Below are 22828 nucleotides of genomic sequence, written 5' to 3' on the forward strand. Positions count from 1 at the left end.
TGAAAAGATAATGAATTTCTGTTGCACTCCATCTATTTTTAGTTTCCTGACACAGCACTCAAATGCAACAAAAAGCCAAACATCTGCTCATATTTACTGTAGGAATAATAATCACTCTAAGGGTCAAGACAGCATAAAATCATTGTCCCCATAAGAAGACAGTTACTTGGAAGGAAGCACTTTCTGTGAATTTGTTCTGCTTTCTGCCTTCAAATTCAAAAGAAAGACAGTTCGCCCCGTAGAACTTAATGGTACCGAATTTATTGTAATTTCTTTAATATAGAATTCAAATGAACTGTTCTTCTTGTTATAGTCTCTGTAAATGTATCATATAACCTACCTACCAGGCCTAACTTCCCTGATCTTTTACAAAAATAAGTAGAACTCAGTGAGGCAGAGATGCTTTAAGATCTCTGGACAAAGCCTATATCTCACTCTCACAGGCTCTGCTATTGGAGATTAGTTCTTATAACTGTATGGAGTGACCACAGACCTTGTTTTAGAGATTTAGAACTATATCTGCCTATTTTTTTTATTTTTTTTCTTACATTAGAAGAAGCAATGGTTAATTAAGTAGTGTTCTTGCAAAGAGGGAATCATGACTAAGAGGAAATTATGAGTTTCAGCTCTAGATTTTTCTGTCAGTTAGGTACAAACCAGCATGATCAAAAAGAAGAAAAAAAATATTTCCATGGTATTTATATTCAATTCCCTTTTTAGCAAAATGTACCACATGTTTTTTCATGCAGGGACAAGTCTGTATTTGTTACATCAAAAGGCAACTTTTCTATAAAATGAAATACTATAAAATCAAACTGAATATGTATCTCTTACCAATTATTTTTTATGCATTATCAAAGTTAGTACATGGAAGCTGTGACTCAAAAGATTGTTTTCCATTAGTCACTGTCAGTCACTAGTTATTTGAAAAACACATAAATGCTACTTCTCTCATCGACTTGCAACAATTGCACCAAATAATTAACACTCACTGCCAAACTTCACGTTGTTTTACACAAAGCATTAAACTAAAGGTTCTCTGTGTGTATACACCCATGTGTTTGTACTGCATCTTTACTTGTTAAGCAAATAAATATCATTTGTTTATTACAATGTTCAAACCCAGACTTGAAAAATGCCACTGAAGTACTGGCTTTGTGCACATCAATGCCAACCTCACACATGACAAATGTATGACATTAATACCTTTATTCTTTCTGCTGTTCTTCCATTTATGTCAGAGAATTTGTCATTTGTACTCCAGTTGCAAGCAGTGGGAGAATTCCCCTATAGCTCCTTCCTTCAGCTGTAAAAGAGTGTTTCTGAGACTGTAATGTATAGAGCTTAATGCCATTTCTTATAACAACAGGCTGAGAATGTGGAAAGGGAAGACAGAAAAAAAGTTCTTAATTGTTGCTTCCCTAAATTTCCTCAGAGAGGTGGCAACAAACAGGCTAGGGTAAAATGTGTGGGCATGGGAGAAAAGGAAAATGACTAAAAAAGATGAGCAACATGGCTCTTTATAGAGAGAAAGCAGTGCAGGAAGAAATGAAATATATTGTAGAAAAGTAGAGCTGGAGTATAAAACCTGATCCTAAAGAACAAAATGCAAATATAATTGGTAAACAGAATAGTCTGCTAATTCTAAGGTATGTGAGTCAGCTTTCCTGAATTAGTCCCATGTCTACCTTTCACCAGAATTAGTTTCCTATCTACCTTTCACAAAGTGATCTTGAAAAAGATGCAATCCTATTTAGTGCTTCAGCTTCCTTATCAACAAAACTAGAATATAAAATACATGTCTCACAGAAAGCTAAGACCTTTTATTTGTGATAAAGGAGTAATGGCACTAATTTACTGCTATTAGAGAATGAAAAAGCACTTTGGTTTTTACTATTTGGTATGCAGATGCTTAGCAACCATAAGTAAGAAAACTTCCATTGTACCTGGTACTGTACAAAAACCAAGAAAGGAAGAAATTCTGACACTGAAAGTTACATGTATGAAAAATTATGGGAGAAACAAAAGCACTTGACACAAGAAATATCTTAACATTGTAGACGTCATATGTGTATTGAACTAGGATTTTTTGTGTGTGAGTAGAGAAGTGTGGTGTAAATAGAAGCTGGGTAGAATTAATATTGTTAGAATTGTTATTCAGCAATAAAACCAAGTGAGAAACACAAACTGAGAGACCATAGAAATTAGAGACAATAAAAAATCTGAAGCTTTTTTCATCCAAGAACAGTGAGTGTAAGATCACTACCTTTCATAAAAATAATAAATGCTTTTTATTTTATTCCCAACAGGAAAAAGAACAGGTTTCTGAAATTTGAAAGTGGTCAGTAGGGACAATAGCAGCCAAGAGAAAGGAAGACATTTTCATAACTAAGAAAGCATACATAATCTGAGAAAGATCAAAGTATGCATTGGTAATGGACACTCCTAGCCTAAAAGCATATAAGGCTTAGAACTTACTTTCACATATCTTTCCTTCCAATTCTTGGACTATATTGAGGTTTTCTTTATTATTAACAATGAATTAGCCGAGCAGACCCACCAGACACGTAATGGACTTGTAAAGTTATTTACTTTCCATGCTCAGACCGGATAAGCAGATCTTAAGAGGAGAGAGCACTGAAATTTTCTTATGCTTTCTGGCTTCTGAAAGACTTGGAATTCATGTTTCTCAGACCATGAGGAGGCATGGGATGAAGGACCTAGTAAAAGCCTGAAGATAACCTTCTCCTTTTTCATCAAAGCTGTTTCACAAGGATATTTGACTCACAAGACTAACAGCATTTTCAACATATATCCCAGATTTTGTCCAAGATTTTACCTTCAGGAGCTTTTAATCCAGCAGTTAGCTTGTTTGTCTGATGCCCATTTAGGTTCCCCTTCATAATAGCTTTTTTTTTTTAGCACCACATAGCTTTGGCCACACTCCAAAGTGTTTTTTTAAGAAAAGAATTGAATAGACTGCTATATAGCTAATTTATGCAGAAATTAATGTCAGTCTTAAGGGCAGCTACCAAGCCTCTCTGTGATTGGAACTAATAACTTTACCAAGATATGATAATTTCATTTAACATTAGCAAACCATTTGGGTCTTTATATCTTATTGTAACAGAGTGTCACTGTTTTACTCAATCCACTCTCATTAAAACAAGACAAAAGTAGCTGAGGATAAACATACACACAGATGATAAATTTATCCTCTCAATTATCTTTGTGCAAGCCCTACCCCCAGAACCCATACCCTCTTAGATTTTTGAAGTACAAGAGTACTACTCAAACCTAATCTGATCTCCTGTATAATGAAGGCTATCTCTTTCACGGAGTAACCTCTAAATCAAAAGAACAACATGCTTGTGTTATGCTGCATCTATCCTCCTCATAAGGCTGCCTTTGATGGATGAATCCAACCCACTCCTAGATAAGTTATACCAGTGGTTAATGACTCTCACTCTTAAAATATGCACCTTATTTCTGGTCTGAATTTCCCTAACTTCAGCTATGAAACATTGGATCTCATTATGCCTTTTTCTGCTAGATTAGTGAGTCATCCACTGTCAAAAGTCTCATTCCCATTAAGGCATTTGCAAACCATGATCAAGTCACCTCTTAGCCTTCTCTTCAGCAGATTAAACAGGCAGATCTTTAGCCTCTAACTGCAATGCTTATTTTCAGACCTACAGTCACTCCTTCACCTTTAATGAACCCTTTCCAATTTTAAGCATATTTTCAAAGTGTGATGACCAGAACAGGACACAAAAGTTCATTAGTGTTTTCCTTAATGCCATACAAAATGGAACTTCCTACTTGATATTCAGTTATCTATATATCAGAGGATATAATACACACCATTTAAAACTGTTTTATCAGTGTCCTGTGCTTAAATGCTCTTTGTATTTTTTAACATTCTCTATGAGATATTCAATTCTAGCAGAACCTTGTAATGCAATTCCACTTCAATAGTTATTTTAAAATATTTTCTTGCATTTTTATCTTTTTTATGTAAGGAAATTATATTCTTGAAGTAATTAGCTTTTGCTGACTAGAAGTATGTTTTGAAAACACGCAAATGCAGATATACTATGTTGACCAAAATTATAGTATTTTACTTTCTGATAACTCCACATCATTAGGGAAAAATACCTGATTTTACCAGGAACTTCACAATTAAAGGCTTTATATATACATATGTGTTTTGGTTTATCTTTCATGGAATACATATGTAATTAACCTCATTCCTTACAGAGGCAGCTCTGGTGAATAGACAACCGTAATGTTCTCCTGCAGATTGCTTCAGATACTGAATGAATCAAATGGGATTGTGTATTTTTCCTTTACTTTCCTATTTGAGCATGATTTTCACTTATTGATAATCTTCAAGAACAGATGTAGCTACGTCTAATGCTTAAGTTTAAATTAATTTCATTAGGCAATTAGTATCCATTAATAATAAAAAATATTAATAGTAGTAACAAATAATATAAATTAATTTTCTACAAGATGAGGTAGTAAACAACAGAAAAATATTTCAAATCAGTTGGTTCCAAGTTGGAATGGTTTTTAATTTTTGTTTCAGTTTCATACCATAAAACACTTGCTAATAATGATTTGTTCACACATTAATTGAGAAAAAATATATTTTCAATAGAATAAACCTTAATTTGACCTAAAATTTAGCAGATGAATAGATAAATTCTATGTTTTCTTATAATTTCTCTTTTTCACTCATAATGAAGGAGGAAAATTAATTAATGTAAAAAAAGTAATGTTAAATTATGTGATCTGACATCCTAAATCTGTTGTGTTTAAGTCTAGGGTTATTTCAACTGCAAAAAAAATCTTCAGTGAAGGATGTGAAAATGCTATTTCATTAGACATAAGGCCTGTAGTTCTTGGATACAATACATTAGATAATCACAAAATATATCTGGACAAATGTAAACAGAAGAATAAAGAAAGCAGAAAGGAATAATTTTGCATAAAAGGGAGTACCATAGTAATATGTGTGGGGGAAAAAATTCCACAGAAAGAGGGATGCACTTTGCACTTAGAAATTTAAAAAAAACTACCTTGGAAGTATTAAAAAAAAACAAAACAGGTTATTAGAAAATAAGGATGAGAAGGAAAACTAAAAATTTTAAGTTGCTTCCTAATATTTCCAAAATGTCTACAGTTTGAATCTAAAATAGAATTAGATCAAAATTTTCTGCCATACTATAATTAAGTCAAATCCTAGAGTGTTTTCTGGTATTTCAATAAATACCTTATTTTTTTATGTCTCAAGACAAAAATAATTTTGACATTTTTAAAACACTCAGTCTTTAAACTTTCAACTTTGTTTCTTTTAACTACACATTTCCTAACACAAAGAGATCTCTAACTGATTAGTTACTTCTATCAATTTCATCAGCTCCTTTTCCAATGAGTATTCAGAGGAGAATACTCAGAACATTCCCAATGCATGGTTTAAGTTAAGCAGCCTGAAACACTCTGAGATATTGGAGCTGAATGATTTTTATTTCCAAGAAGAAGCTGAGAGCCTTAGAAAGTATTTATTTTTTAAATTAAAACGAATTGTACACTTTGATTGTGTACAAGGTCTATGGTCATAGGATTAAATAGAGATTATTTAGCCTTGATATGTAAACAAATCTTGTGCTCTTTAAATTTCATGAGAGAAACTGAGCACAGTGTCTTCAATTTCTGTACCAGTTTAAAAGCTACTTTGGTCCTTACTTTGCTGATTACAAATGCCAGTGTGACAGCCAACACAGAGCCTTAGGTAATAGCATAATAATTCTTAAAACTAGGCTATACTAGCCAAAAAATCTTCAGAATTTACCAAACATCAGGCAAATATTGTTAAATACCTCTCTGGAAGATCTGAGACACCTCTGTGCTATCCAGCATCAAGAGAGAACAAACCATCTTCTTTCGTAAATATTTATCACTAATTTAAGTCTGCTTAAATGCCTGATGAATCTAGACAAGAAATATTTTCCTCTAATTCAGTATCTCACTTCACTATATTTCAAATTTAATTATCTTATTAGCAGGTTAAGAGAAATAGAAAAACTGGGATAATCTGAGATTTTTACTTGGACTCAAAATTTCATTCAAAAGTTTCTCAAAATTATGAAGTTCAAAAAGTTTTCCTCAGTACAGCCACTAATACCCTTAGTGTTTCTTGAGTAAAGATTACAACTAGGTATAATGCTCTTGAATTAAAACTAACTTTTAATAGGACAAAGTTTAATCATGTATGCAGCTATAGAAGATCTGAGGAAAGTACTCAGGTTTCTTCACGTACTTCACTGCTATAAATTCAATTCATTAATAGAAAATCATCAAAAAAGCTTTGAGAGAGTTTTCATTTGATTCTTTTGCTATCTTTTTAATCAAAAAAAAAATTCCACTTGTTTTTGACAGCATCAGGAATCATAGTAGCTGCCCTTCAGCAAGGTGCAAAAGCTTTCCCTCCCAAAATCATGTCATAACATCCCAAAGAGAATATAAAACATACCTTGAAAAAAGTCATGGTTGCTCCATCTTCAACTGCCCCATACTCTATCTTTGTCTGCTTGGCCAAGTCGTCAGCAGAATCAATGGGGGACTCCATGCGCTCCACTGTCAGAAAGGCGGCTAGGTTAGCAGTGTACGAGGAAATGATGATAAGTGTGAAAAACCACCAAATGCCTCCCACTATCCTGGTGGAGAGGGCTTTAGGCATGAGCTCAGAACCTAACGAAAACCAGGGGAGAAAGGTGAAACGGATGCACAGAAAACAATTAATCAGTGTTCAGCACTTTTTGCCACAGTGGGGAAATGGATTCACTGTGCAAAAAAAATCTTTGAGCTACAGGTTTAGATGTACAGCTTGTACAAACACACACAACTGAAATGCAAAATAACTGGTTAAATTTATAAAGACATATCTTTTTGGAGCTGTGGGAATCAAAATATAGTAATGGGAGATTTGCTGATCAGTTCCATTTTAGAATTTCTAAACATATATATAAATACCAAGAGTAAAAAGCAGTTACTTCAACTTGCTTTCCAGAAAAAATAAGCAATTGATGAAGGTACTAGATATGAAATAAAGGATTTCATATCTGAATAACAAAACCTTAAATCTATTAAAAATATGCTTTTGAGTTTTTTTCATCTGCATTACTGTAAAGGATAGTTTATTAAATGTTGAGATAAAAAAATTAACATCTCCCATCTCTATGTTTAGCTCCACAATTTCATATAAATATGGGGGGCTACGCTAAAAACTTCAATTAAATAGAAAAGTAATAAAAATATTAGACGTCTATACATAAACTTGATAAAGATAGATTATAATGCATTGCTGGAGTTGCCTGCTCATGGCACTAAAGAATGGAGGGGGAGACAGACACTGTATAATAATTTGCATAATTTTTAATGCAAATTTAGAGCCTAATGAGACAAATTGAAGCACATAAACTCCTCTTGTGTCTAATTACAAAAAATAGGAATAAATTAAATTCACTGTAATGTACAATTACAAATATTTTTCATAAATGAGCATGTATGGATTTTTTCCATAATGTTATAATTGAATGAAATGAAATTTCTAATGATGTCAAATAAACAATTTCAAGCTTCATTTTGAGAACTTTATATAAGATCTTTTAGAAGTATCTGGAAACTTGTTTTCAAGGAAACAGTTTCATCATATCCTTTATACCATTGTACTGAAACAACCCCTTTTTGTTAATTGGTTACTATGTTTGCTCTTATGTCTCCTGGGTAAAATGGAATGAAGGCAAGATGGACTATTTTATTCCTGTTAAATTTTAGTGCTTATATTGAATTAGTTAAGGAACTGGTCCAGCAAGGTAACACATCTTCATATAGGTGAAAGATTATGTCAAACTTCCAAACTCAATGTGAAAAAAAAGAACAGAAGGGCTGGGGAGGGAGGGAAGGAGGAAGAAAACAAAAGAAAGGGAAAAAAGAAGTGGTATCATAACTGGACTACTGTATTCAAAAACAGCCCATCTTACCCTGCAGTTCATCTTACCCTTGCTGTTTCAAACAAAAAAGGCTGACAGACTTGGACATGACAGCCAACTCCAGCGCCAGACTCTGCCTAGAATTCTGCAAGGGAAAAAGTAGAAAAGTACCTGTCTGATGGAGTTGCTCCTAGGCCCTGTTAGTCAGACACTTAGACACCATAGCACTAAGAGATTTCCCAACAAGCCCGCTATCATTAACTCTTTTTAATTGCTCTCATTTCATTTTAAACACCAGCACCAGTAAAGTCAGACAGGACTGGAAGGAAGACAAGAGTGGAGCCATTGGCCGCAGCTGCCCCGGTTCCCACGAGCTCGTTCCTTACCAGGGGCTGAAAGCGACTGAAACCACCTGGGCCCGTGAAACAGAGCCTGGTCAGGGGCTGACTGTCATGTACCCAAGGTAACGCCATGTCCAGCACCATATCCCACAGTTTCCTGGGAGCAGGAGGTGCCAGCAAGACATGCATGAGTTTCCTCTGTCATGTGTCCTCCAGCACTAAGCAAATCTTTTGTAAAGGAGCAGCACTTCCTACTTCCATATGAGTATGGCCCAAGTGCTTCTATATTGTTACTGCTATTAGATGAGAACTTCCATGCTTGTCTGAAAGCCTACCATTAGATGACTTTAGGTTTTTGAGATTTCTTTTTAAAGCAATCAACAAAATCAAGACTGATGCTGCATCCTCACAATGATGCCTTTAAACTTTATTAAAGGCTGAACTGAGTAAAGGTAAAACAATTTAAGGCAAGGACAGAGGGTCAGCCTTAATTCTGAAAAACTAGTTTTCCTTCAAGGAAAACTATTATCCTCCAAAGATATCTTTTAAAATGAAGGCTGAGTTTTTTTTTTTCTTATTTTGATTCTCAGAAACAATGTTTAGATGTTACAGACTAAAAAACCTTTTTCTTGCAAAAAGATGATACAAAAATCTAAATTATTTTTTCCATCATAGAAGCATAAAGCCACATAAGAAATAAAACTCAGCATTGATAGAAATTCTAACAATCCTGAGAACTGTGAATGGAATTTGAAATACTTTCTTTCATTTAGCATCCCTTTTTTTGATAGCTTCCTTAAAAGCAATCATTATCTTACAAACATGTATTTGGCAATTGTGTTTCAACTATATAATTTCTTGACATGTATATTGACAACTTAGTTGATAGTAAACACTTAGCCAACTAAAGACATATTTTTATTTCTGATTTGAAATCCTGATTTCTTTTTACCCATTAATTCATGTTTTTCTGAGCACAGTACTCTGCTTGCTGAGGCATTAGAGACTTTTTATGCCTACAAACTTGATATATGACAGAATATTTACTGCAGTTACAGGAAAGCTTCATGAAATCATTTGATGAGTTAAAACCAGGATTTATTTATGGCTGGTGTACTTATAAGGTAAGTTTTAAAAATGATTGCTCAGGTATATTCATTAAAACAACTCTACCAATATGTACTTGTTCCTGCCAACAATTTCTATGATTTTTTGGGTGGATATGCAATGGTTATTTTTCCAGAAAGAAAAGCCATTCCTTTTAATGGCTCTTTAACAGGACTAACAATCTTTTGTATTACGCTATATTGCCCAGTGAAATGTCAGTGCAAAAAATGAAACTGTGCTATTCAAATGTGTCTGATATTATATGACTGTGTTCAAATCCTTATGGAAAAGGGCAATAAAATGGTGATATATTTTTATGGATCTATATATTTGGTATGCTTTCAAAATAAGAGGAATATGACAAGGAAATTACAGAGTTTTAAGAACGTGCTTAAGCATTTTACTTAGACAGTTATAGTTAAAACTGCATGTTGGTTTTACTCTGAGCAATATGACTACACAGCTACCAATTTTATTGTCAGCAATGGCAGCAGTTTCTCACTGCATGGATGGATTGTTGAATGTAGACCCTGTTGAATCGTCATTCTGATTTTAAAAATATAAATTACGGCTGGACAGTATTAAATCTCCTATATTATTTTATTTTATAGGTTCTAGCTACTAGATAAAATCTATCTGTAGTTGAAAGGTTTCTAGACCAAAATTAAACAAATAATAGATTTTTATATTATAGTCTTATCTGACAAAGATATACTCATTCTTAGATTGTTTAAATGGAGGTTTTTTAGGTAATGGACAGATTAGCTCATTTAATTATGCAGTAAGGGTTTCCTGTTTAGAATATAAACTGTATGGCTATGCTGTACTTTTTTCAAGTCTTAAATTTTTATCTGTCTTCAGGCTAATTCATAAGGTGTTGGAAATGCCTGGATAATCATAAAAAAGCTGGTTTGTGGCTACATGCACAGAGGCACCCATGTAAGTGACTTGCGCCAGAGAACTGTGACCCCCAGCAAAAAGTGGGACATGGCGCCCAAGAGAAAGAGCAGACTGAGTCGTATACCTTGCTGCATGAGAGCTCCAACTCCAAACCAGAAACTATTTAGCAAGGTAAAATTGTTTTCCACCACGTCTGAATCAGGGTTGCAAGGATGTGGGTTATACCACTCATAGGGACTAAACCTGTGGTAATTGACAGAAGAAAAAGAACAGATTTAAAATGCAGCCATAACAAAGTCTATCCAGCAAAACTGCTGCAAAAGAAAAAGAAAAACAAGAGAGGTTATAAAGAAAATAGTGATTGAAAGCTTTTACAGTGATATTGCATTACAGTTAACAGCAATATTAAGAAAAAAAATATTGAAGATTAACATTCTTAACTGCTGCTGATACTGATAAAGTTGCATACAGATTGGCTCTGAAAGTTTCCAAGTGCCACCTGCAAACATCAAAACACTTATTCTTTTATTGACACCAATAGAATTCCAGACAATTGGTCCCATTTAGGATTAGGCTCTTATAACCACTGTGTCAGTATTTTGCATCTTGAAAGAAAATTAACATCTGTTAAATCACAGAACTTCATTAGAAAAAAAAAAATACATCAGGCAAAATGCTTTTTTCTCATTAAAATTACAAATAATGAAGATACCAGAAAATAAATAGTTAGCAGTAAAAGTGACATTGCTAATCACCAAACACTACTATTCACAGAAAAAAAATACTATAGCAAAATAAAGGAATTGAATCCTGTCCTGTGAGGTGCACAGTAGCATCCCTGGAAAGGTTTTCCAAAAGAAGCTGGGGACACTCACAAGCACCTTTCAGGGCCAGGCTCTGAGAAAAGAAAAAAAGAAAAGAAAAGAAAAAGATAAACATAAAGGAAAAGACAATTTAATTCATTTCCTCAAAAATAGATAGAACAGAGATAGTAGAAAGTTGCCTGAGTCTGGCAATAGATTACAAGCAGATTATATACAATCAATCTAATTCTTGGCTTTGCAATTGCTGTGCATTATGATGAGTTCATATCTAAATGCTATTTTATCAATTGTAGCTAAAACAAGCAAACATGTCTAGATAAATTGTTCTTTGTTACAATTTCTTTTGTAAAATAAAGATTTTCAGTTCTCTCTTCCTCATGGTACTTTTGGAGAACTAAATTTTAATTGCAATGGGCAGGATTATTCTAATCATTTTAAAGTTTTAATCACCATGCCTGGACTTGGAGGCACACTGTTGAGAGGGACTTTTATTTTATGCTTAAATCATGTCTTCAAATCTTTGCTAATGAATACATGTGTAATAGTTGGACGTGCATAATATATTTGAGTGAAAAAAATGAAAATCACAACAGTAGAATGGAACTAGTACAAGACACCAGCACAATAATTTTTCAAATTACAGATTTTAATTATTAAATCAATAACACTGTATTTTCATAATTTCTCAAATCATTAAAGCCACTCTGTTAAAAACCCTTGGATAGGCAGCCTTTATGAAAGAACATTTCTGGTGTATTTTATAATCAAAGCTATCTGAATAATTCATCTGTCACTTTGAAAAATAGAATTTTTTTCACAATAATATTTCAAACACATTATAATACATAAAATCAAATGTTCCACTTTGAAGGTCTTAATGTAATGTTAAAGCACCTCTCGTCTTAAAAGTGTCTGCTTGACAAAGAACTGTTTCATTTGGATCTCCAAAGTAATACTGATATGCTGTGCAAAAATGTTGATTGGGTTCTAATTAAACATTGTGACCTGAATTCTTCTATTACTTTATAGTAAAACTAGATCAGAAGTTTACTGTCTCATTAAAAATCTAAATATCTTTCATGTCATGGTTTTGTCAATCCAACAAAACCTGGAAACCAAGCACTCGGTGAAACTGAAGCAGGCTTTTATACTCTTTTGCTGAGAGATATTTGAAGATTAAATTGGAAAACACATTTTCTTGTGAGGACAATGTCTGCTAGACAAAACAAATATATTTTTTCTATTTAAATATATATTTGAAGTTATTTACAGTGATTGTGACATTACTGAACAATCTAAAACATAACTTGGCAGTTTTACCTTTTGGTTCTGATGGCTTATCTTATTTAATAATTTTTATTTTATTTTGAAGCACATAAAAATTGTCCATAGTTGTAAAAAAAGGAGGAAACAACCTACAAGACATACAAGATGGCTTTAGGAGAAAGAAACCATGCAATCTAAGTCTTATAGTTTTAGAATTTTCTACTTATACAGTAAGGAAAATTAATACTGTCTTATTATGGATAAATACTGTTCCTCCCTATTTTAAGGATGCTCTATGATATTAGATTGTCTAGTGTAAAAATCTTAAGGTATGGAACCTTAATCAATTTTTTAATGTACTACATGTGTGTAAAAGTTTCATGCTGTTTAGCCTATTTCAAGAAATATTCATAAATCACAGAGTTACTTGTTCACCTAGCAGGTTTTATAAGCCAGGATCATGCTCAGGGCAATGTCCATTATTTCAAAACAAGGGACTGTTCAGTCATGTCTCAAAAACACACAAAGACAAGAATTCCACAACTTCTTGGGAAAATCATTCCCATGTTTAGTTATCATGACAACAATTTATCTAAGTCAGGCTAGAACCTCCCTTGTTTCCAAGCATCAAGAATACCATCTTTTTTTTTATCAGCTTCTCTTATTAGAAAGTGACTGTTATGAAAATTCCTTCTGCCTGATCCCAGAACTGTTCACAATATTTAAATGTGGAATAATAAATGATATTATGAGAATAATCACTTTCCTTGATTAATGGACTACCTTCCTACTAATTTAAATGCAGAACATTTGCTCAATCAAGAACAAGCATAAAGCAAAAAGAGAATTTCAATGAACAGATGCAATTTTGAAGATTGATTTTTCTGACCACGAATAACAGGTACTCTTCTCATATACCCATTTCTACTAGTGTTTATTCTAACAATTCAGATACAGTCTCTTAATCTCTAACACCTTCAGGTATCCGAAGTACTTAAAAAAATAGATTCTAAATGAACTGCCCAAGACCTGATTTTCAGTTTTCCTAATTGCTGCTACCCACTGAAAAGGTACAAGTACTCTCCAGAAATTATTGGCTAGTGCAAGTAATGTTTAAAAGTCAGCTATCTCAGCAATCCACAGGGAGGAAAGATTTGTGTTAAATTTAATTCTGCTTTAGGAATATGCTATGATATTAGAAATTAAAATTAGTATGCCCAATGATCAGACAGACCTACTTCAGAACTGCCAATTATTTGAGACGACTGTAATTTATTATATTCTGCATTCACACAGCATTTGAAATAATAGAAGCCAGAAGAAAAGGGATCTTATGTGTGTGTCTCAAACACCTATATTTGAATAGCCATGGAGCCAACCAAGGGTTGTTGGTAAGAACATGTTGTGGTAAAGAACATTATGTGACTGGAGAAGGAGTGCATTGGAGATATGGCAGCATTTTTTTTAGAGAAATGCCCTTGTTCTGGCTCCTGAAATAAAACAACACAGTACAGTTCAAGCAAAGGACAGAGGTCAAAAAGTAGGCGTGGACTATTGATCAAAGACTGACCCAGTACCAGTGGATCAAGACCACCAAAGCCCTCAAAACTATTTTCAGAAAGGTCTGGAAGAACTATCTGCACATGATAATTAATTTGTATAGAAAGCAAGAAACTCATCTCCAGGGTGGGGAAACATAGCTATAAAAAGGCATTTCATAAAGCCCAGATGGTGGCCACAGGACCCTGGACACCCTACCAGCTGGATCAGTGCTGGAGCCAGCACTGGAGATCCTTTTAGGCTCCTTGAGCCTGTTTGAGTTCAGAACCTGTCATAATATTAACTGTGATCTACTGCTAGCATTTCTACTTCTCTTTGTATTTAGGAGCTTGATGACATAAGTTTCTGTTAATTCTTGACCTGAAGGCACTCACTCCTCCCTTCCAGTGCCCAGTTTGAGACAAACTCAGGAAGAGATATGACTTATTCAGGATATACTAGAACAGCTTCTACAGTTTTGGTCTCTAAATAAAAACACAGTCTCCTAGACAGTCATGGGCCTCAGTCTAGATGAGTTTAGACATGACTGAAGACATGGGGTATGTGTACATCCACTACACTCAGAGCAGTACATCCTGTCACACACTGACTGCCACTTTCACTTGCTTTCATAAAAGGTGTGTGGTCTAGCATGTTCCATACAAATCAGCTCAATTCAAAGCTGCTGAGAATGTGTAAAGGGTACCCTCCACCAAATTCAATAGTTCTCAAATCAAAACCTGTCAGTTTATCTCTGATGATCGCATGAAGACAGTATTGTTTTGAAAGCAAATTAATAGATATGCTTAATATAGACTGTAATGTCTGGAGATAAAGACATTGTTAATTTAAGCTGTATCTTCTGGAGAGCAATGCAACTTGTTAAAAAGAACAGAAAACCCCAAACTGCAATTTAGAGAGAACAGAAAATGGAGTAGTGGAGTAATATTTGTAATTGAATTTTCCAATTGAATTATACCAAAACACAGCTGCCTAGAAATATTACACAGAACTGAATTTAGACCAGTAGGGATACTCCTTGTGGGAAAAATGTGGCTTGGACCCATTAGTAATACATACAGGCCATTTGAGTTTTATGTTTTGCTTTCAGATATTTGCTAAGCAGGTACCAGGTACTGTTCTTCGATCATATTCAGCACGCTACCTGTTAAATTCTTATAAATAACTTTTCCAGATGGTCTAAACCATTTCTTTTCTTTTTTATTCTTTTTTTAAATTATTTTATTATTATTTATTATTTTACTTTTTTCCTTCAGGATCAAAGAAACAAAGCACAAGAGATTTTTAAAACACAGTTTGATACTGAATATTTAGCTAAAAATCCATGAGAGTTATCAGCTTCCCTTATAGCACCTGGACTTCAATTCTTACTTAAAAATGCATACTGAAAAAATTTTTCATCCTTATCTCTGACAGGATGCTGCTTTCTGTTCTGACTCAAATAGGAGCCTCATAACAACTATGGAAAGGCTAAGAAAAATCTGTGCTCTACAAGATAGTTTGAAATTACAAGACAACAGTCAAACACAATAAACTTAATTCATGGTCTGATGCAGTCAGATAGAATACTTCCCTATACTCATGGAATAATGAATATAGGCAAAGGAAATAAAGAAAACACGATTGCAAAGAAGTATGATGCAAGTATAACTTAAAGGACTAATGAGATTATTTACTGGTAATTGTGCTTAATTTATTTAAATTACATTATTTTCCATGGTATTTCAAACACCATGTAACTATTGTTGTTTTTAAATGAACATGTAAATAAATTTTGACCAAACAGTATTACAAAAATATTATCTAAAGCATGATGTGACCAGCACAGTCCTCATAGCTAGCAATATATGCCACAGACAGCACAAAATTACACTGTGCATACTATTCCAGCATTAGTTCAAACCTGTCAAATTTCCTCACTTTTCTCTGCATCAGGCCTATGAAGAAAAGAAAATATGATTACCCACTTGCATGCACATAGACATCTCTTTTGCAGTCAGACTAAGAAGTGAGCAGACAAGAGGTTTTACTGCAAAACCATTAGCACAAAGATTTCACAAGCTGTAAAGCTTTATCTAATGAAACTGATAAATCAAAAGAATTTTACCCCATTTTCTTCATGAGTTGTGAGTACACTTATGCAGTGCTGGTTATCGCTGAACACAGCAAACTATCAGTTCTAATCTCAGCTCCAGCAAATTACTCATTCTCTCATTCATTAGAGCAGAGTGTAGAACGATTTTTCTAGTCATTGTTTTACAGGGTTTCTGTGCAGGACTACACCCTTAATCCATCTCTTACTGCATAAGAACTGACAAATTACAATATTTCAAAACTTTTTCAAGAATATCCAGGATGCTTTATGATAATGTACTACACTATTTAAAAATAAATCATGTTACTGCTTCTCTTTATTAAAACCTCATTTCTTTTTTCCTAAATTATGGCTTTTAGAAAAACTGAGATTTTTTTTGTTTGGATCCTTCATTGTCTCATCCTGTGGCATTCATTGTCACACCTGATGACTTCTGGGCTATAAGCAGAATTTGTAATTACCAACATCCCTGCCCTGCTCAGATACATTTCTCAGTGCCTTGCTTGCACTGTGGTCATCTTCCACATCATCTTCCCTCATATAGCTGCCATGCTTTTGCTGCTTCCTGAAAAGTGCTAATCATCTAACACCTCTTTTATATATTAAAAAAAATCCCCATCTAAAGCAGTAGTATTGAACCAGCACCTCTCCGTTGACTGGAAATTCAACCTAAAGGACTTTTTACACTGTTAAAAAAATCTATAAATCTTCTCAATTTGAGTGATATAATTCAATCTAGAGTTTAGAAAGGCACAAGATTCATGTGGAAGTTCTATACACACTTTAGAGAATTTTGGTTTATATGTTTACCCTGTATACGTTTAAATTGCTGAAAGGCATTATTAACTTTAAACATCAACAAGATCTTGTTAAATCCCATTGAGTCCATGATAAAACACAAATACATAAGCTACTGCAGGATTAGAACCAAAATCTTCATTATATGAATTAATATATCTTAACTCATTTTTATACAAGTTAAGCTTCCTGGCTAAACGAAAAAAAAAAAAAAATAAACAAAAAAGACCAAACACAATATTACCTTATAAGCAAATAATATAAAAATTATTTCATAAAATTCTACTAGAAGCAACATGAACCCTACAGGAGTAATATAACACAGCAACAGGGAATACCTGGTGATTTTTGGTACTTGTCAATTTTGACTGCTTATTAGCTATTAGTCCTGCTCTAAAATCCAAAGAAATATAGGCTAGGGAGCTACAGAAATGTGTAGATAAGTCATAAGTCAAATCAGAACCAAAACTATAAAGGATGTTTAGTTTGATGAAAATTAAATAAATTAATAAACTTAAATAAAATTAAATAAATTGTATAAAAATTCTTAACTACTATGTGATAATTCTAATAACTCTATGATAACTGAAACAGTTTGTTTTTACAGATGTGAATTAAGAGTTTTTTAAAATCCATTATTATTCTGGATTAAAGACATAGTATATTACCATCATAATTAAAGATTGATGTGTGATGGAAACAAGTGTAAAAGATATACATACAATCTAATTTTTGAAGCACTAGTCAAGCTCTTATTGCTTAATTTATTATATATGCTGGTTTCAGTTCTTACACAACTTTCCACTTTCCATAATATTAGTCTATCCATATCTTGAACAGAAGAAATGTGAATGGAGTTAAATATAAAGTGACAGTCAAGAATCTGAAGAAAACTTATTTAAAATTACTATATTTTAATGCAGGTGAACTTCACAATGATTGTAGGTTCTCCCACAATCAGTGTCCTGACTGCTGCTAAATACACCAATTCTTACAAAAAATATTCTAGGAGGTACTCTGAGATATCTCAAGTATGGTATGGTAGGGAAGATGTTAAAAGAGTTGCTTTCATTTTAGTTTTCTCAAGATTTGCAACCCTTCCTGAGTTCTGAGTAACAATTCAGAAAAATAGAGTATTTGTTGTGTTAGAAAATATTTTGCCTCCTTTTTGGCAATATATGTAAAATGATGTCTCCAACATGATTTTCCCCCTTGTATGCTTTGCTCTTTAAACTCTTAACATACCTTAGAATCTTTGAGTCTTCATTGTATTCCTTCATTCCTCTAACTCGATAGTAATAATTGGGTATTATTTCAAAAAACAGGTTATTCACAATACTTCTAATATTTTAAATTTGCATTTTCCTTCCAATGTATACTACATTTAGCTGTTTCATATAACATTCTTACATATTTACCAGAAAACATTATTATTGTTTACCCATATATGTCCTCCCTAAGTATATTAAAAAAAATGGAAGAAATAAAATATTTACTACTTTGGAAAATCCTCATCCCTATTTTTAGAAATACTTAAATTTTAAGCAATCTGTAAATTCTTTTTTACTGGGATGGAGTCAATTTTCTTTCTAGCAGCTGGTATAAGCTGGTATAACATTCAGTTGTTATGTAGTATGGTAGCAGTGTTGGCAATACACTTATGTTTTTAGAGGTTGCTAAATCATATTTATATGACTTCATCTTTTTCTGCCTTCAGGAGTGCCCTGGTCTTGCACATTCTTTCCTCATGATTTTTAAGCTCATCTTGAGGGGTGACTGTCCCAGGCCTGCAACCACACAACAGAAAACATTTAGAAACAGAGGCCTGAGCATCAGAAGAATATGCCTTGTCCAGGGATGTGTAGTGTATGCCTCTGATTAACAGTGCTGAGCCTTCTAGTGATTCCTGTGCCTAACAGAACAGAAAACCTCTTTTAATCAGACTAACCAGCCAACTAAGTGACTTTGGGATTACAGGGCCTCCTCAACCTGAGGAGTTTTGAACTTGGCTTCTGACCTGGAGGGCACTCCTCTCAGAGGTTAAAATATAGGATAAAAGTCCATCTACTGAACCTTGGCCAGTAGTCATAAAATGGCTAAGATGGAAAGGGGAAGCTGGGGGAATTGTATTGGATATAAATTGCAAGGACTTATATTTGGTCAAGAAGCGAGAGAGAAACCATTGTGTACTGACTGCAAGCTGCCCCTCAAGCTCCCTTCTCTCTGGGGGTGGGCAGAGGAACCTGGAGTGAGGGAGTAAAGTAAAACTTGGAAAAGGGGGGAAGAAAGGTGTCTCAGTGTCTGCATTTCTCACCTTCTGAATTTTTTTCAGCTGATGACAACAACTGGTAAGCAATTCCCTGCCTTTATCTCAAACCACAAGCATGCTCATCCTACTTTCTCTCCTTATCCTGCTGCTGAAGGGATTTATTGTCTAAGCAAACATTTGGACCTCAGTCAAGGTTAACCCCCCAAAACAGAATTGGTTCCTTCCTATATTAAGAATCTTCTTTTTCGAGATGAGATTTGAGTTCTGGTCAACAGTTTGAGGACCTACCCTCACACAACACAAAAACCCTGCCCGTACTCCATCCAGGAGCTACAATAAGGTTTAAATGGTAACTGTTGCCCTGGAGTTATTCTACAAAGCTGTATTTACACATCCAGCAAAAGAGAAAGTCTAAACTGTGCCTCCACATAGATTACACAGATTAGTCATCATCTGAATATCTTTTGATGGCTAGAAGGTCACAAAGAAAAACAAACGAGCATTCACACAAAAACAGACCCTTATTTTCTACACACAATTACTTTATCACCTATTTTACTTCTGCTAAATCTTAGACACACCTCTTCATCTTTCAGCTGCCTCTTCAGATACTTCTGGAATACTTACAGAAGCTTAAAAATGTCATATACAAATGGAACATTCATACTGTGAAGATATGCATGAAATGAACCTAAGTAACCCTGTAATCTCAGTGTGACCCTCTTCAGCTTCCACCCTTCCATACTATTCCTTGCACTCACTTGTTTTGTCATGTCTAAAATTAGACTTGCCTGCTTCTCCAGGAAAAAAATCTGTCTTATTTGCTTTGTGAAGTCTGTAACATATCTAGTCCTGGATGAGAAATCTCTGCTTCAGTTCATGATACTTTTTATCATGAACTCAAATAAAACTCAATCTGAATAAAGAAAAGTTCTCAAATAAAACTTAATCTGAATAAAGAAAAAATAAAGTCTTTCAAGTTGAGAGCCACAACCTGTTGTGTTTATAGGAGTGTTCTCCAGAGAAATACTCATGGAGACTTTCTTAGCTTTTAACTCTTCTGTACACATCTGCTTCTGCCCACACTCAGAGATAAGTACTTAGCTAAATGAATTAAATCCCTATTGCATCATTAGTATTTACCAAGGAGTAAAGAAAGGCAAAATTCAAGTTCTTGTTTTCGTTCAGTCAGTAACTGACACAAACAGGACAAAAGGTTTTACTCCCTTTCAAGGGGCACCTCTTTCTCATTCCATTGCCCTTTAATTTTTATTAATGTAGTAATAACTTCTCCTACATACAAATCAAACCTTACCAGCTCATGGTTGACATGTGAAGATAGCCATAAAGAGCAGAAAAAAATTATATTAGGAGGGTGTTTTCAGACACTGTGTTATTCCCTGTATTGCCTTTTTGTTTATTCAAACCACTTTTCATTCAGAGTAGCTGCAGCTTTCTGTATCCTAGAATGAGACATTTCAGTTTTTCTTCTCTCTAAAAACACTTGCTTCATAGCTTAACACAGAAGTGCCAAATATTTCCTTTCTTATTCAATAGTCCTGTAATAGAACTGAAGCTTCACATCAATTTTTAGTTAAGGCTCTGCAGGATCATACAATTGTTATCTGTCTTATCCACTTCTTATAAAATGCAAACTAGATAGAACACCATTCCTTGCTTGGCTCACACTACAATAAACTCAGAAGAATCTCTAAAGATCATTGTTTGTAAACTACTCTTACTTACTTTTTGCCAAAAGGACAGGAGATATGGTCCTGTATCACAGCGTCTTTATTGATCCATTCAAACTCTCAACAAAAGCGTTAATGACCACTCTAAACTATGCCTACAGTACATTATGTGTTATTTGAGATCTTCCTGCCAGGTATTGACAAGCACATGTCTTTTGATTGAAGTACTTTAGACAGCTTTGCAGGCCCAAAGTGATGTTACACAGAGAAGCAATTTCCATTTCCCTAAAGGGTCACACTGGACAGATAATTTACTTATTTATCTTCAGAGGTTATTAATGCTATACATTATATAAGGCCTCTATTCCCTGGGTTCAGTAGCACTGTACAGTATCATTGCTACTGGAAGTAATTAGTAAAGCATTTAGAAGGTGATTGCCAAAGGAAGAAAATGTTTAAGGATCTTTTTCCTTCTCAGAGAAAAAGAAGGCATTTTACAATGACCTGTGTGTAACTATGAAAACCGAACTCAAATTTACAGAGACTCAATTCAAAAAAAATGTGGTAATTTAATTATTCGGCAATTTGAAATAAAGGTTGACCTATGTTTAAGAGAGAGAGAGGGAGCAAGGGGGAAACCTCACTTCTCCCTGGAATTACCTGAAAGGAGGTTGCAGTGAGGTCACATGAGGTGTAGTCTCTTCTGCCATATCTCAAGGGAAAGAACAAGAGGGAAGGGCCTCAAGTTGTACCAGTAGAGGTTCAGGTTGGGTATTAGAATTTTTTTCACTCCAAGAGTGTTTAGCCATTGAAATAAGCTGTCCCCAGATATGGAATCAGCATCCCTTGAAGTGAAAGTATTTAAGAAACATCTAGATGTGGCATTTTGAGATAGAGTTCTGGGGTGATTTTGGTAGTTCTGGGTTGATGGTTGGATTATAAGATCTTGAAGTTCACTTCCAACCTTGATGATTCTGACTACTGGATATTTTGGTATTTTTAGAAGAAACACAAATTACTCTATTTACATGTGAAATTAAAATCAGTAGTAAAATTAAATCAGTCTTTTTAACTGTATGGTTAAATCATAAAGCTAATCATATATTGTTCTGTTTGTGACCTGAATATGCAAAATATAGAATGATTTTGTTACAAGCCTGATCTTAGGAGAGGATATAAGGCAGTGTAGCTAAAAACATTCTTCTACATTATGCCTAAAAATATGCACCAAATGAAGTGCTCTTGATGCAGGAGCTAATAAATCTTTCTGCAACATGCCTGTGCTTATATATGGGTACAATTTAGTACATTAAGGTACAATTTTTGTTCTATCAATATTCATGACTAAAGAATACTGTTTAAATTTTTTTCTTTAGTTCTTTCTAGTTGGTCACAAGAGATAAAATTTCAGGTATGCTGTATTCTGGTGTGAAACATTCTAAAAGCTCATCTTTCTAATTATATCAATTACAATAGGTACCAGCCAGAAAACTCTCATGTCTTATGTTAGGATTTTATTCTAATCTCACAGTTTGTCTATGCTGTTTCTATATTATAACAATTACTTCCCTGGTGATTTTATGGGTTAGTTTCATAACTTTCAAATTAATTTAATGACTATAATGTCAAATTTATAATAGACAGTCTGCCAGTAGAAGATCTTTTTTTAAAAAGACCATAATTTAAAAAAAATATTTTAAAGTTGATGGGTTTCTTAAACATCAATTTACCTCTGGAAAATTACTCAAATATCTCTAAGTGAGTCTGAGTAACTTCAGCAAAAACCACTGAGAATGTGTTCTTTCAATACAGTGTGAGGAACTTATCAGGAACCATAAAAAAAAAATCATAATTCCTGATTTCTTTGTTTCTGAGATATTGCAAGGTGTAGCTGTCCTAAAGATAAGCTTGAATACACAGAAAGCACAATCATTCTTAAAAACTGTGGTTCAAGTTTTCCAATTGATATCCTACTACAAA

At 33.9% G+C, this 22828-nt stretch overlaps 1 protein-coding gene across 4 annotated transcripts in view; it reads right to left on the reverse strand.

The window, feature by feature from the left end:
• GRIK2 (glutamate ionotropic receptor kainate type subunit 2) overlaps window positions 1-22828 on the reverse strand; it is a 354898-nt gene that overhangs the window by 77770 nt on the left and 254300 nt on the right. For all 4 annotated transcript variants that reach the window (XM_058021141.1, XM_058021139.1, XM_058021140.1 and 1 more), the window contains 2 exons: window positions 10470-10588; window positions 6539-6756 (listed from right to left, as the gene is read on the reverse strand). In XM_058021141.1, coding sequence (XP_057877124.1) covers window positions 6539-6756; window positions 10470-10588 — 337 coding nt within the window. The remainder of the gene's footprint in view (window positions 1-6538; window positions 6757-10469; window positions 10589-22828) is intronic.

Source organism: Melospiza georgiana, chromosome 3 (genome assembly GCF_028018845.1).
Source record: "Melospiza georgiana isolate bMelGeo1 chromosome 3, bMelGeo1.pri, whole genome shotgun sequence".
Taxonomy (NCBI): domain Eukaryota; kingdom Metazoa; phylum Chordata; class Aves; order Passeriformes; family Passerellidae; genus Melospiza; species Melospiza georgiana.